Source organism: Micromesistius poutassou (assembly GCF_964030765.1).
Source record: "Micromesistius poutassou genome assembly, chromosome: 14".
NCBI lineage: Eukaryota > Metazoa > Chordata > Actinopteri > Gadiformes > Gadidae > Micromesistius > Micromesistius poutassou.
The window spans coordinates 19,406,107-19,423,744 of record NC_140284.1 but is presented as its reverse complement, the minus strand read 5'-3'; the positions used below and the strand labels follow the sequence as shown (position 1 = coordinate 19,423,744).

The window sequence follows — 17,638 nt, the reverse complement described above, 5'->3', positions numbered from 1 at the left end:
AAAAAGACACACCGTGTGAAGTTATTTTTTCGTTTTGGCAAGTAGCCGTGTAATAAGTGGGATAATGTATAGAACGTCGCCGGTCATTATCGAACATAAGACACCACTGCTTCTCCTCAGTGCCCGGATCGCCCTGTCGGGACTTATTGTCCTGATAATGACCGGCGTTCTGTACATTATCCCTTACATAACACATAACGATAGGGCTGTGTATTGTTAAATCAAATATATGCAAGATAATATGTAAGATACAACCTGATATAATCCTTATTAACACAAAACAAAAGCAATGTCAGAACTTTTCTCAATCATAGCTTAATAGATTACTATTTAAATGAGTGTATTACGGTATTATTAACCCAGTATTGTATTAGTCTAGAAGTGGTTTCAATGCTGCGTTGTAGTTCTGACTAGTATATTATGTAGTATATATTTTTTTCACCCAGTCTCCTGGGTGCAGCGTATTGGGAGCTCTTTATTCAAGGTGTCATGCTGGGTTTTGTGCTTTAAATGTTTTTCCCAGCATATTTTGTGATACTTTTAAAAGGACTTTATTTTGTTCTTGGTTTTTCCCTCTCTGGTGCCAAAGGATACAATTGGGTATGTAATTCTTGTTACATTCGCTGAGGAGACCAATGGCGCACCACACCAAAGTAAATGCCACATACTGTTTATCCCTATTGCATCACATGAACAGTGTTTGGGTTAGCTTTTGATTGCTTTGTCAAGTTTCTTTGCATTGCCCTTTATCAAATCGAAACTACTCTTTTCTGCTTCTGTGTTAGATAATACGTAAGGCAACCAAAGTCAGCAAAAGACCAGGTTGAAGTTCTATTTGTCATGGTGGTAGAGGGAACACAGATGAAGCAGTATCCAGAGGGGTGGGGACTTTGAGGTGAACCAAGACAGGCCTGCATGGCCACTGGGTCTGCAGACAGCAAGCCTGTCTGGTGAGCAATTATTAGATAGATCTATCTGCTAAAGGCCTAAATTTACATTTTAAAAGCATGTTGATTTGTAGGATCTGAATTATTGGATTAGATATATTCCAAACATGTCCCCCGCCTGCCTGATATTTATATATTGCACACTGAAGATGCACCGCACACGTATTATACACTACTAAGTAATAAGTTACTTACAATACACAAGAGCACTAAAATGCAATAAAATGTCCAGCAAAGTCTCAGCTGGAAGCGAAAACACAGCAAATCTCTTTAATGTAAAAATTGGTCCATGCAGAACGTTTATTGAAGAAGGCATTATTGACAAAAACAACGTGACCTTACAGGTTTGCCACTCGAATAGATCATTCGATTTCTTTTTCATTACAACATGGCCTTTAATACGGCTGATGTTATTACACTACAGATGGTTATTGAATTTATGTTTTTTCTTTTACATAGGCTTTTGCCTGGAGGCAGAAAAGAACACATCTTCTCTCTGTACCCGATGACCTGTACTGCTACTGTGGACGCCGGCTGTTGCTCTACACATCGCCACCCTACCACCTTGAGCCCACTGCTCCTACAAGCATCCAGAAGAATATATCACTGGCATCGCATCTGGCTCCAGTCTGCTAACCTCCCTTTCATTCAGCTCTTTCACAAAATAAAAGCTAACAAAAAAACACTGTACTCAGCTCATGTAAATCTTGTGTTTGAAAAATTAAGTGATTTGCACAGAGCTGAAGCCACTCGGTAATCTGTAGTGGTGATCAAAAAACTAAGGTTGAACAAGTGGGAAAGCAAGAGGAGACTAGGAGGGCTCTTAACGACGTGGTCATTAAGAGATGAAAGACCCTGTGCACTGCCCAAGAACACCTGCAGGTTCACGACATACTACCAACCCATGGGGGTTCAAAAGGTTCACAACATACTACCAACCCATGGGGGTTCACTGTCTGTACTTGAGAAAACAACATAAAGCTTTGATGCCATTTCTGGGAATGCCAAAAGGTCGTCAATTAACCCCTTTTTGCTTTAAAAGGTGCCGTAGCTACGATTGCTATAATTTGAGCATAATTTGATATAAATGTCGACGCCATATGTGGCTATTAGTGAGTGAAATGTACTGTGAAATATCGGTTCTGGTTGACTTCGCTCTCTGCTCTGTATGAGACTATTTCGATTTTAGACTGCTTAGACCGCTGCCGATTGGGTCAGGGAATCCATCTTGGCTGTCAATCACAGGTAACACTTCTAACTGAGAGAGAGGGAGGGAGGGAGGGAACAGGGAGGGAGGGGATGGGTTTTTGTTGTCTCTGCTCTCTGTCTTTACTCTTAAGTTTTACCTACAGTAGCATAATATACTCAACTGCAGTGGTTTGAGAAAATCAAAGACTGCGATTTATTTGAATCAGGGAATAATTAATATTTGTATCTGACCAGAATGAAAAACCTCTATTGACTATAATACATCATATTAAATTATATTTTCATCATATTTTGTATAGTTACAACTATTGTTTTAACTATACAGACCAAGAAACCAGATATAACACAGGATCTCAATGTGATACTTTTTTATAGATGGTGATTGGGTGGTTGATGGTCATGATAATCAGTTGTCCTCCACCGCTAGATCTGGGGTATCGGCCCCAAATGTCAGCCTTTATACTTTGTATGAATGGAAACGTGTGACATTGGGAACCGCTCTTTGTCAGCCACTAAAAGTATTTTTTTAATTCCACCGCTCTGTGGACCAACTATATGAAATGGCATTTCTCTCCTGACGCAGAACGACCTGAGCTCTGGGATCAACACCGCCATCTCGTCCATCTGCCACCCTGCTCTCATGACGCCGCTGACATTAATCAGCTCCCGCCTCACCAAGTGCAGCAATTTATCAGGAAGGTCAAATAAATATTAAGACCAAAAAAAAAAGAGGAAAGGCTTCAGGTATATCTGCCCCATTTCCGCACATATTCGCCTGATTCTTACCCGGCTGCCTACCCATGCATGCGTTCAGGAATACAGCCGTTAAAAGCTCTCATCCCGTCGCCCAAACGCAGATCTTCGACTGAACAAAGCGCAAACATGGCAGATACCACACTACCGTAAAGAATCATTCAAAAACCATGGCAGCTGCAGCACACAAACAACAACCCACCACCCCTTGGCATGTCTATATCAGAGAGCCAAGCAAAGTCATCAGCCTGCTGTGAAGGCATGTAATGACTTTTTTTGTCTCCCTCTTCATCCCAGACTCCATTAGAGTGTGCGGATACTTGAGAGTCCATTCTGCCCAGAGACTTATTGGAGAGGACAGAAGACTAATGGGTAGTCCGGGGCTCACCGATAGATCAGGGTGGAGATTTACCTTTTCCACAGCCAGCATACACCAGGCCCCAGATAAGTAGGAGGACAGTTGTGCTGCGGTGTGCGAGTCGGCCAAAGGGTGCATTAGAGGGTGATGCACTTAGAGAGGATAAAGAGCTGCACGGGTACACATTCTGAAGATGCGAGTCCACGTTCTCAGGGGAAACCCGGATTATCGGTCAATCCTGAATAATCAATTTGAACCGCACATTTGACCCATGAATTCAGACATGGGGTCATTACTTAATGTTATAGCCTTAATTATATGTTCTCCTTTTAAAAGTATGTGTCACTATATTGTGGAATCAAGTCTATTGTCTGACACGTTTAATATTTCCTTGGTATCAGAGGTCTGTTTTTGGGTGAAATCTTTGTTCTCAACGTATTTACACATTATATATATGTCCATATACCCTATCCTAGCCTGGTAGTGAATACATCTGCAGCACAAGTAGCAGTGCATCCATAGAATGACTTCTGTCAGAATGTCATTTTCTGTATGGGAATTTAACAATTGTCCCTCTCTGAACTGCAGAGCTCACTCAAATTGGTTCAACTAACTTATACGTTCAAAGCACATTCAAGCACTTTAAAAGGTAAACCTACCCAAACCCTGTGCAGCCCTTGCATATCGCCGTTTGCAGATGTCTGTCCTCGGAAGACCGTCTCATTTGCAAAAGGCTGCAAGGGAAGCTGTTAAAATGACATCATTCCATGTGTCAGAGGATTGTTAAAACCCATTCTCTCTTGCAAAAAGAAACCCGCACCGTCCGCACCCTCCTTGAATTCGCACAGCTCACATAAGACAGATGCACATCAGACCGACGCCGGTGTGATGCATGGCTTTTAAACTCCATTTGGCAAACACTTCTCCACAGCCCATCCTCAGAAGCAGCTGTTGGCTCCAGTGAAAGAACAAGCTCCTGAAGCAGGAAGGAGGCAAAGGCATTGTGGAGAACAACTCTGTGATTGTGGACAGATGGTGTCTCCACTACAATGTGCACATTTAACATTGAGATACCACACAGTGTTGAAGAATGGCTTATATAAAGAACGTGTCTTGACATACATACGTCAATAACATACAAATGTGGAGAAAGAATCTGCATTGTTTTCCATTTACTGGACAGCTATTATAGATGGATATATTACGAATAAATCGCGATACATCTCCCTGTGGTTCCGCCATGTCTAACAAGGAATATAATGGTCTTAAATGGGTCAACAATGCAAGAATGCTGAGATGCTGAGCTGTGGTGCAACTTATACATTAATTATAAGGACGTCCAGGCTAAAAGCTGATTCTTTTATTCCTTAAACAGGTTTACCTCTCAAGTGCGAGGCAAGTGTCCATATGAATGCATAATTAAAGCGATTTAAACAAATACATTCTTAATTAATTCCTTCACTCCGGTGAGGAGTTTTCACTGACTTACAAACACCATATGGCAGGGCGAACGTCGGCTAGAAACCTGCGCAGACACAGTGAGAAGAACATGCCCACGACACCACTTGCAATGGGTGTTTTGAAACCCAAACTGTTATCACTGCCAAATGATTCTGCTACCCAAGAGCCTGTTCGTATTTGCATTCAATTCACAGGTCAGTAGTCACAGGCAACGCTTATAAACGAGACACTGGCCCACTGGGGGAGGGACCAGCAGGCTCTGTTGGCGCAAACAGCTTTCCAACTGTTTTCTTTGCAGCAGAACTTAATATATCATACGCTATATATTTCAGTGTCCCCTTGCAGGAAACGGGCCCCTATGCAGTGTTGTGAAACCACAAGTGTTATAGGAGATGTAGCGCGGTACGGGTAATGGGATAATAACAAGCAATTTAAATCCACATCCAAATCGAGAGAAAAGTGAAGCTTTCGTCTCCCAGCTACCGTTTTAATTGTTTCCGCATTTTCATGAGACGCTAATATTGACAATATGTCACTGTAATAAATCTGTGCCAATTTAAGTAGCCTCCTGCCGCTAGTTAGCTTGAGAAGCTGAGTATCTTTACTGTTTGTTTTCATTTCTTCTGATAGTAAAGGATCAAAATATAACTAAACCGCCCGTATTATTAGCACTCAGCATCAATGCTCGGTGACTAAGTGAGAGTGTATAGGGCACCAAAGTGATGGACGGCCAATTCCGTTTTTACAGGTACACTAATTACGTTTCATCAGTGTCTGGTACATTGACATCCTGTAAACTAATAGCAACAACTCTTTCCCCAGAGCCTTTGGAATGAGCAAGCAATCAATACGCCCTTGCATCTACAGCCCCAATCTGCCTCTGGTACACCTCCAGATTATCTGGGAGCCGAGAACAAACACAGCTTTAGAGGGAAAGTTGATGAGGGCAAGCACTGGGGGTGGGGAGAAGAGGCAATCTCATTAATTCTCTGAGATTAAACCCTGACTCTGAGTGTCTCAGGCTGGGCCTTTGCTTCACTGCCACGACATACGAAACCAGGCCTTATAAATAAATGCGGGAAAATACATCATAATTGCTCCGAAGCAGCATGAAGGCAGGTAGGAGGGATGGGCCACGTGTGAAAGTGTCATTCCCCGGAGTAGCAGGGTGCTGATGCAAGCTTACACTCCGCAACACATTTCACTATCAAGGTGCTGAAGACAAAATTCAATGAGGTGCTGTCTTGTGAGTCATGATTCATTTTCAACAACACCTTTTCGACAACGCTATAGCGGTATTTCTCACCGATTCACAGGTTGAAGTAGATACTTTTTTAAGAGCTATCATTTTGGGGTAATTTTCTTCTCTTTACTTGTCGTACGTACTGCAGCTACCCTTACAAACTAAGTACTGATGCACACTGCATGCATACAATTGGGACATATCACAGGTGATTCCCCTGATCAGCACACCTGTAGTGCCACCTATGGACTTTCACAGGCTCAGTCAATGTCTTCTGCTGCACAGAGGACTGCGGGGCAGAATAGCCAAAAAGCATGCTGGCTTGCATACTGTGAAATGCGACCGGATGTATTACAACATCCTGGTATTTTTGGAATACTGCATACCCTCCCATCTTATTTCTGACCAATCAGGACAGCCCTAACCCTTGCATCACCATCACATGTGTGTGAATGCAACACTTGTCAATGGTGGTGTAGGTGGGAGGGAGCAGAGAGGGACGGGGGCATTTTGGGGGGGTTGTTGTTTATTTATCTTTTATGCCAACATTAACATCAAAACTTACTGACAGCAGATCTGTTGAAAAAACTAAAAACAGCACTGGAAATCTGAGTGAAACTTTTAATAGTACATAAACAAATCAAATAAAGTAATTAAACAACACCGCAGTTTGCGGGAGCGGAGGGGAATGGTGGGTGGAGGGTACTCAAATATAGAGTCATTCAGCATCTGCTAGTCTGATGCACCAAGCTCAGGTGTCACATTGCAAATTCAACCAATCTGAAATCCCATCTCTGATCCCGGGAATCCCCCCAAGCCCCCTCGGAATCAATCCCAGAAGCGCCCTCTCCCCATCCTTCCCCCTTCATTATTTTGTGAGCGTTCGGTTCCTCGGTAATAGCCCTACTTCTCACACTTTAACCCGCCAGAAGAATCCCCAATCGTGGGAGGAACAGGAACTAACTCAGTTAGGTAGTAGAATGCATGGTTCAATATCACATCCAATGCCTCTATGAAGTCTGTGGCATCTACATACTTTCAGGTTAACATTGTATTATTTACAGGGATGATCTGGTCTTTATTTTCGCACTGCCTCATGTTCATGCGATATCTAATCTAAGACTAACCGAACAGACCGTTGTGCAACGCGAATGGATTTCCTAGCCATTGTGTTTGGGTTCATGGTGATTAATCAGCATGGCCCATTAACAGCCACCACAACAACAACACTGTTGTAAAAGTGGTGGAAGGAGTGCACACATGAAATGGCTTTAATTATTTTGTTATGTCCGTGGAGTCCGCTGGCCTCCTCTTTTAAGGCTTTGATTTTTTTGCCGCTCTACACTTTCATATGCAAGTAATTACGATGCCTCACCTCGCCGAGCCAATGAAAAGGAACACGTTGTGAAAGAGAACGAACATCTGAATGAACTGGGGGAAATGAGAGAGAAAACCGCAAGAACACTCACAAGAAACATTTTAATATTTTATTATTTAACTAAATTACTTGTGGCCAGAGATATTACATCTACGTTCATTTATTTATTTAGCATTAAACTTTAATTGACAACGGAGGGTCTTGCACAGGTCAGAAAAGCTATCGTCTTATTCGTTTTGGAATGGATTGTTCTCGTGAACCTCCCCCACCGACTCCAATGTTTGGCTATGATCACAGCATTTAACAGTCTACCATCCTCAAGTCTCAATTAAAAAGAGTAAGATGCATTCCTCTGTGAACGACGAGGATGCTGGTGACCTGCTAGATACTGTAAAACACATATCTACGCTATATTACTCATGCTAAAAAAGTCGGTGTGGGAAAAATAATAGATTCTCTCTAGAACGATTCTGTCTCGATGCAGACAAATTCATAATCAGAATAAAAATGTATTATTAAATTTGTTTGCCTGCTGCAACATTCTGTTTGCCAGAGAGGGATATTTTTGTAATTTAAAAATGATTTAATTTATCTTCAATGTGTATTGGCCAATCTGATTTGTCTTGACGTGAATGCAATTCAGACTATACATAGCATGCACGCAAACTCACAGCCAGACACAAGAATGACTAACAAGTTCTTATTCTTATAATTGACTAAGGGCAGCTTTTTCTTTAATGACATAGAAAATAAAGATTAGAAAGAAAAGAAAACTGAATATGTACATTTTTTTACAAACTTCCATATTGTGTTGTAATGCAAGCTGCATTGATTACTGCATTGTTCATAGAAAGTCATATTTGTAACAAAAGCTTTTTCTCTAATAAAATATTAGATACAGTAATTCATCTGTTGATGTCTTTAATGATCATCACAAAAGTAGGAAGTGATTAGCAAACTGAGTAGCAAACTCAAATGTTTATATATATTTTTGAAAATCACGCATCACGTAAATGTACATAAAAATATTGTTGCATCGAATCGTGAGGTGCCAAGAGATTCCCACACCTATATAAAAGTGTGTGACTTGCACTTGCGTTCTGTTGTCTGCATTTGTGATGTGCAAATGTGATGATGCAATTGGTTAAAAACTACTGCAATATGCAATTTGTACTTGGATAAGAATACTATAAAACATGCATAATCATTGACTATCGTAATGCGAAAAGCATACAAACTGCCACACACAATGGACCACTTGTCTTTCTGACATGTTCTGTGGTTCCTCTGACATGTTTCTCGGGCACGGTAAAGATTCAGTTTAAATATAGACTACACCTAGGCATGTCTACCGCTTGCCTCATAACTGTGGCATAACAGTGTGGGTGTGCCCGTCTCTGTGTGTGCTCGTCTTCACCTACTTACCTTTCGTATAAAAAGCCCCAGGGCCATTTATATAATTATTAATTACTGCATGAGCACATAGCTGAGCCTGGAATCCACATTTGAAGTGAGGGAGGATAATCAACTTGTGCTGACAAAGACAAAGCATTGAAGCTAGGAGACAGGCTTTGCATAGGCTGGGTACTCGAACAAAGACGTCAAAGATGTCAGAAACCATATCAATTTCCAGGTGAAGTTTGATTGAACTTTGATTGAACTAATTATATACTGCATAGCGTAAAAAGTCTCACTAACGAGACACGGTGAGCGATACATGCAAAACATGGTATCTATTGCATCTGCTACACCACTGTCAATTGCTGAATGAAGCTTGCTGATGAAAGCCCTCGCATTTTCAGTACTGGGAGTCTCTAGGAATGGAGGTAACCTAACCCCCCCGCAATTACCGCTTATCGCCATAGGGGTCACAAAAGAGAACCAAACAGAGATCTTCGAGATTGCTAGTTTAAAGAGGATATATTAGACCACCAGGTGTGAGTGGGATTAGCCGTTACAAGCCGTTTTGAAAATGTGCCGCTTCTGACAACACAGGTGTGCGTGTCCACCTAGATGTGTGCTGGATAGATCAGTCTACCACCCTACCCAATGGACTGTAGCAAACGTTGCTCAATCTATCTGTCATACATCTACGTGGACACACCTACCTGTGATGTCAGAAGCGGCACATTTTCAAAACTTGGCTTGTAACGGCTAAACACACTCACACCTGGTGGTGTAATACGCCCCTTTAAGTGAGGAGTCAAGGTGAAAAAGCTGGCAACTTAGGTTGTTATTTATTTTTGCAAAAAAGGGAAATTAAAAAAAGAACAATACTTACATTATATGTTTCTGGTAAAAAAAATATATATATATCTAGTACGGCGGGCACTACACCAATTTGTGCATTTGTGGACACTTAATTATTTTTGATTTGTGGTATTGAGGGTAGTAGGTCTGTTACTGGGGGAAGACATCAAGTGTGCAACCCTCTACATTATACTGGACACATGAGCTACAGGGACACCAATGGAGAACAACCAAAAAAAGCACAAATAGGCCTTTCTTTACAGATCTTTCTCGTCAAGCTTAAATCAACTTTTGTTCCAAAAGAAATACAGAAATTGCAGGAATTGTTCCAATATTATGCTTATCCTTAAAAGCCATCATGATGTAAGGTTTGCTTGTGTTTCTTTCTGATATCAATTGATTGAATCTCAAACACAAAATGTTTCTGATGATTTCATGATAATCCAAGTACTTTACATAAGGTTGATATAAGCCCCCCCACCCATTCAACCCTTTGACATGTAACTTGCAAAGGATTTCTAGACAGGGGAGCGGGGGGTCTGCTCTGAAAGCCAACTCTGCTCCTAGGATTCTCTCGTGGGACTAACTGTCTGATCTGACTTGCTTGGAAATTCTTTGCCTTGAGACTGGTCATCAGCTTTTTCATGACAACCTCAAACAAGTCCTCCCTCTAACAGGAAGCGCCGCGCAGTGTTACGCTGCGGCGGCGCGTTCAGACACAGATTGGACGGTCGACGGTGAGGGCACCTCCAACACGGTCCTCAGAGTTCTCTTCTGACTCACTTTGATAGCAAGCATGCACTCTCCCCGCGAGTCCCTAGCTTCCCCACACAAACCAACACAAGGCCTCAACGGCAACCGAGAACTAAAGGGGCTCGAAATTTAGAGCATGAATTAGTTTCTGAAGGTATTCATTTTCTGCTGCCTGCTTTTCCTCTTTGTCTCAACGCAGAGCGTTGTTGGGGAGAATAAATGTGTTGGGTTTTTACAAGGGGGTGAAAAATAGAGGAGCTAATTGGAGCCGTATCTTTTAGCCGCAGATCAATAGTGAACTTTGAAATGTTGTTTTCTTCTCTGACCTTGTTCCTAATCAGGCAGACTTGGTGGACTAGATCCCGCCTACCCATGGGAGGCAGGAGAGGAGGGAAGATAAAAAACTGTATTTTTTACGGGCATTTGTGCGCATTTGAGGACGATTTGCAGAGTTTGTAATGCCACGCTGCATAATTGATACGGTGTGAATGGAGCAGAGGACACCTTGAAAGCGTTACATAAAACACAAGAATAGGCTGCATGTAAAGACGGATAAATGCAAATGGATGTATGAAATTATGTTGGTGCCGTCCCACTAAAACTCTGGTGCTGATGTGATTCAAGAAATTACTTTTGGAATACAGCCTGTTTTATCGTTTGATTATGGATGCTTCTTAGTTTAGATCTATAGATCTATGCTGCAGATCTATAGATCTCAAGCTCCACATTGTATGAGGTGTTCCTTTCTTTTTATCAATGGAAAAAGGCCTCTTGCAGTGTTCTGTTGTAGCACTGGAAATGCCATTGTTCAGGACAGATTGATTTGAAAAGCACAAATTATATTAGATCTAAGCATATAGACATACTATATTGACAATATATATGTATATCTGACAGAGCTAAACTCTAAACTGCTGCGCAGTATTGCCATCTACTTAGTTTGAACATAATGTAGAACTATAGATGTCTGATAAAACAACATTACTGTCCCAAAATAAAGAAATTATTTTCGGAAAGACCTTCGGTGGTCCGAAGGTCAAAGATTTAAACTCTTTACTCTGGATATTCCTATGAAAATCATTCAATCAAACCTGTTTATACACAGAAACCATGATGGAAGAATAGCCATCCAACATTTATTTTGCTTTCAAATGTACATACAAAACATTTAGAAAATGTGTAATGAAATTCAATAGTGATGATCGATCTGTGATGGCGAGTCAAGGTATTTCGTGTATCTGAGGAGGCCGTCTTTAAATTGTCTTCTGTTCGAATTCTATTGTAGCAAAGTGCTGAGCTTGTACTGGTCACATTTGAAGCCGTTTAGAGACTGATCAATTTACGAGTACTTGCGCATTAGCCATCTCATAGGCCTAATCCTCCAACATTCTCCTGGTGCTTTTTCATCTGCTAATGGGTGTAATTTAAAAATACTATTACGCCACCACATCCCAAAAGCCCTCTAGTGTAAACGTAATGAAATATGCGTCGAAAAATGAACGAGTTCCATGGGAAAAATGATTAGGTCTCTCTTCTTGAAAATTACAGAACATGCTGATTCACACATTGCTATGTTTAGGTTTGGATAGTCACATAAGGTAGGTGAAAGAACACTCTTTACTTATTAAATTAGGGCACAGTAGTGTGCAACAATATTATATTATTATGAGTCATGAACTTATGAAAGATTTGCAATAATTAAAAGTAGAAAAAATAATGACATTGCCAGTGGCGCCTTAGCTGGCTGTGTAGCATTAAATGCCACAAAATGGTGCCCAAAATATGCCAAGAAAATGACTGCTGAAATTGATTTAGAATGAACTTAAATAAAGATCTTTTGTAATCTTGTTCTTTGTTCAAAAATTACCTTTGTTACACAATGCCACTTTTCTTTTGGGGTTCATTATGGGCTATTATGTGCTTCTTCCAATGGCTGAGAGCCCCATCAATGAAATCTGGAGCGTGAGTTCTTAATCATTTCACTAATATAATACAGCACAGTAGTTTTGATAGAAAAAGGCCATTCAACTGAAAAACGGCTGTTCCTTGCTGTGTGCCCCTTTTAAGTTAAGGGGAGGGCAGGAGGGAGGGAGGGAGGGAGTGGTACTGTGACCTCCTGTGTGAAAATGTGTACCCATCTTACAAAGTACACTGTTAATCACTTCAAAGATGAGTGACTGGAAAATGAGTACGCCAAGAATGAGAGTCAAGAATTTGATCATCACCTAGCTAGGTACAGAAACTTAACAAACGTAGCTTTATGGTTCCATCTACCAGAAATAAACCGACTGCAAGCTGTTTATATATCCGTGAATGATTATTGGATTATGTTCTAGTTGAATGGGACTTAAGGTTGGTAGCACAATTAGGTCCTTATGCTCAAAGTGGTGACAGTAACATTGGCAACAATTCTTCTACCAGCACTGAAAATATGTTACAAAAATCTGCAACAAAGCAGAAAAATTACAAAACCAGTCTAACTGTATAGCTAATTGTTGTTTACATGGCTTCCTCCTATTTGACATGAATAATAAGCACAAAACACCATACCTCTGCAAATCGTTTACTTTTTAGCTCTTGTTAAAAGCAGTATAAACAGACTTGACAGTACCAGGGCTGCAACACTTAACATCAAATATACACGGTTTCGCAACATATTTACACTAGCAACAGAATCTTCAGGAGAGCAATGACAAAACCTAAACATTGTTTAATTTATGCTTACGGCTGTCCAATAATATTGCAGTGCATTGGGTATAAACCTGGAATTAAATAAATTGGGAATTGCTCGCTTTGATTGGTTGATCGGTTCAGTTCCTGAGGCATGGAGCCAAAGTACTTAATTTGCTTGCGTTGAATTAATTTAGATTCACAACAGATGTAAAAGCCTGATGTGTCGTCCTAATACAAATAAAATCTAGAGTAAAAACAAACAATCACACAAGGAAATACATAGGCACTGCATAAATATCAAGCCCAGTGCTTGCAAAGTCTTGCAATTTCCTAACCAAGCAATCACTCTAGAATATTACAACAAGAGCCCTGGCCATTTTGTGTCTTGTATGGAAGGTGAATTCACTCGTTGTCAATTATAGATTTTTGATTTAATTCTTGCTTTTGTGCAAATACAACACAAGCAACCCCAGGTCACAAATAAATCCAAAAGAAATGTCAATGCACTAGATGCCTTCAGTCAGTTGGAAGTTCACTGATTAAAACTATTGCTATCTCTTGTTGAGAGCGAGGTCCCTATTGGGCCTTTTGTACACCCATCCAGAACGAGCTTAGAAAATAAACAGCTCCTTACCAGGTTTCAAAAAATACCCTACAAGCCAATCAAGCCAAGCCAAAAATATATAGCTTTCGCATTCTAAATTATATTCTAGGAAATTACAGTAATTTGAACGTATCACAAAAACGTGAAAAGACTGAAGCCGACATTGAAGGAGCCTGTTGGCTTGTGTTCAGAGATGTCTGAATAAATCAAATAGAAAGCTGCTCTCGGGTGTGGATGTTTACTCCTCCTCTCATAGCACCCCTTCATATATCCCTCAGAGATTCAAGGAGCGGAATTTGCAAGGTTCAGATGGCAATGTGGTTGTCCTGAACTCATCTAGGAAAGCTGGGGCGCATACTTAGCTGGCAATAAACCTGCCAACATTCAGAAGTCCATTTCTTTTCTGACAGGCCACTGACAGCTCCCATCCCCTCTACACACATCCACACCCAACAGTAGCTGAACTAGTTATACTGCTGCTTCCAATTTGCCACCGTTGTGATATGATAAGACACATGCGAGTGCTGGAAGTTAATCAGCAGGAAATACAAGTCACAAATAACATACAATCATCAGACAAGAGTTGTGACTGTATTAGTCACAACCATCTCAAGGGCCGTTGAACAGAGAACCAATGCAGTGTGCAATTATAATATATGGTATTTTGTAGTGGTAGGCTCATGGTAATTTAATGTCATTACATTAAAAAAATCTTATTTGCTGACGATTCACAACCTCATTGATAAAGTAAAGACGCCTAGTAACAGACTCAATAGAAACACAGAAGAAGAGTGTTCAAAAAGGGGTCATTTCTTTGTAGAGTTCAAAGACTGTTAGCTGTTGCTAATAGACGCAGCACTCACTGCTCCATTTCCTTGCATTTTGAGATATCGATGAAGGTCAATCCTAAATAGAGCCACAGGCCTTCGTTTGATGCAAAGACTTGAAGCTAAGCCCGGCTTTGAGGAACTGGCTGACAAGAGATTTACTCCACAATGATGGAGGCTTGGATAAACACAATAGACGTTTGAAGCTATATCTTTCTTTCCTTGACAAGTTTAAGCTCAATAAGGTCTTTAATGAAATGAGATGCAAGAAATGCTTCATTTAATACACAGGATTATCGGCCAATTCTCATTGAATGCTACGTACAGCTTTGCTTGACTTTTTACTCTCCCGAAATCTGTGGATGAATAGCAGTGACTATTTTTTATGAGCAATGGGCAAAACAACAGGAACGCAATATCTGCTTTGTGCTTTTCCGCTATGAACTGTTGTGGGGGGCAATACATGACATTGTGTTTTATTGCATTCACTGTTGTCTGCAACTTGCCCTTCATGCTTTAATTGTAACCATCTGTGTGTTAATATCACTGATAACCCTAAGATTTCATTATCTGAATGAAACAAAGGAAATTACATATTCTTTTATTTTTGCAAAGAACTTTGGCTGTCATTGCATTTGCACATGCTTTTCCTTATTTTATCCTTGCTTTAGTTTTGATTTTAACTAAAACATACTATTGAAGATAAGATATCCAAGCCCTGCAGAGCCATAAAACATTCTTTATAATTCATACATATTTGGACACGTTGTCAGACGTTGTCAAATTTGATAATACTGTGGCATATCAATCCTTTTTTCCAAGAAAAGTAAGTAAACTACTTTTTTTGCAAGATTTAACTCAGCCGTGACACCTTTTAACATGCATCGCAGACATCAAATTTATGTTTTTCTGGCACCGAGGTGTCTTCAACTGTGATGCGACTGAACTGTGCGAACTTCGTGATTCTTCACTTAAGTGACAGCCGATAAACCGTCTCAGCCCTGTGGAGCAGACGTGTGAACACTCCCACCAAGACATCCTTTTTAGAAAATATTCTTTCAAAAGGGAACTTATTAATCCTTTATTACCACTCGGGCAGCGTCATTATTCAACCACAGAGAGAAATGAACGTGCTAATTGCACAGCAAGTGGGGGCTTTTGTTTGAGAGGCAAATCCATTTTCTAAAATAAGTTTTTTTTTTGGGTGTGACAGTTTATGAAGTGAGAAATAGAATGAATGGTAAGATTAACTTCAAACACTTTGTGATATCAAATGGATGCCATTGGCTCTTTGAAAATATGGCTAATATTAACTGAGGAGAGGCAAAACCAACCCAGAGAACAAACCTGATTGGCACGGCCTCATTTGCACATATCTCCTGCGGTAGATCACGATTTGTTTACACGTGAAGATTTTGGTCTGAATCAACTGTAAAACAACTCATTGATTATTTCGTTCTTTCAGCTCGCTGAAGAAAGCAATCTATTCCTTTTCCTTTACATCCTGTCTCATGAACACGCCTAAAGTAGAACACATCGCCAGCAGCTACATCTTTTTTCACCTTGCCCTCTCATTGAATGATGAACTGAATTTAGCACAACGCCCTCGTGTAGAAACTCTGCGGAAGTGAAAAGTAATGAATGCGCGGTTTAAATGGCTACTGCACCAAACGCTGTGAGGACAGGCTACCGACAGCCTACCTGCAATGCAATTTACCTCGCACACGCTACTTCAACGGCAGAAGACAAAGAAAACTGAACCCAACTAAACTAAAGCAATAAAGCAACTTCCAAAAATCCAGAGCGGTGTGAAACACTTGGAATTCATTATTTACCGCACAGCTCCTGGCGATCACATAGTCATGTCACAGCACACACATCATTATAACGGAGATAACAGTGTGGAGGTTGTCAACTTAGGGCCGATGATTGATTGTTGTGTGGGAAGCATGTATTATTATGCTAACCGCACCAGAAACACCTAGGCCGTGTTTCTCTCGGCATAAATTACACAATTGGAATGCCACAGAAATTGGTGCCAAAGATTATGGATCCAGCTGTATGTATATATATATATATATATATATATATACTTGTTTTATTATTATTATTTTCCTGAGGCGAGCAGGAGTAATGGATAATATAACAAGAGAGGAACCAGCGGGGCACGGGCCAAGGCCGTAACCCACGGGGTCCGTCTGTCTGTCAGTAGTATCATTTCCACCATGCCTGGCACCTTGTCAACGGGCAGACAGACAGACAGACCAGAAGATGAGAGGTGGACAGAAACAGACGGACGGACGGACGGACGGAGGGGTCCAAGGCTTCGTACCTGCTCGCCATGAGAAGTGGCGGTCCCGGGGGAACTCGATGTCGGACTGGACCACCTGGGTGGCGTGCAGAGACAGGAGCAGGAGGAGGGCCAGGAGGCTGCTGGGGGCTCCGTGGGTCCGGGCGCCGGCCACAAAGCCACGTTCCAGAACCATAGTCCAGCCCTTTGACTCTGCTGCCTCTCTTACTCCTGTCAGGGCGGGAGGGCTGAATTAATCAACTCGTAGCAGACAGAACATAAGGCTGGTGTGTGTGTGTGTGTGTGTGTGTGTGTGTGCCTGTGTGTGACTGTGAGAGAGTGGGAAAGAGAGAGAGACAGAGAGAGAGTGTGTGTGTGTGTGTGTGTGTGTGTGTGTGTGTGTGTGTGTGTGTGTGTGTGTGTGTGTGTGTGTTACTGTGAGTGTGAGCAAGACAGAAGGAAAGTGTTTAGGTGTGTGTGTGTGTGTGTGTGTGTGTGTGCATGCGTGCGTGCGTGCGTGCGTGCGTGCGTGTGTGCGTGCGTGCGTGTGAATGACAGAGCACTGTAGTTATGAGTTAGGTGCCTGGGTGGACCACAGGGAATGGATCACTTGCAAACTGTGTGTTGTCAACCATTTTTTCACTTGAAATAGCAGTACACACAACAGCATCATGATGTGCAAGTAGAGGCCATGGAAAAAGAGGCCATAATGTGTTTATATTGCTGCCGAGGTGAAATGTATAACTACCTGAATCCAGGATTGTACAACTACAGAGCATTGACGCAGAGAAGGAACAGTTGGCATTGCGTAAGCATCGCCCAATCATACTGTACATAACGTAACATAATGAGCCTGTCTGCTCATCTCACTGCGAATGAGGCAAACGCATCC

The 17,638-nt window shown here is 41.3% G+C and overlaps 1 protein-coding gene across 1 annotated transcript in view; it reads right to left on the bottom strand.

Annotated features, from left to right (window-relative positions):
* Positions 1–16,942, bottom strand: part of thsd7ba (thrombospondin, type I, domain containing 7Ba) — a gene marked incomplete at both ends in the record, with an annotated part of 44,531 nt that extends 27,589 nt beyond the window's left edge. The window contains one exon of the mRNA XM_084478275.1: positions 16,789–16,942. Within this exon, the coding sequence (XP_084334401.1) occupies positions 16,789–16,942 (154 nt within the window). The remainder of the gene's footprint in view (positions 1–16,788) is intronic.
* Positions 16,943–17,638: the final 696 nt, after the last annotated feature.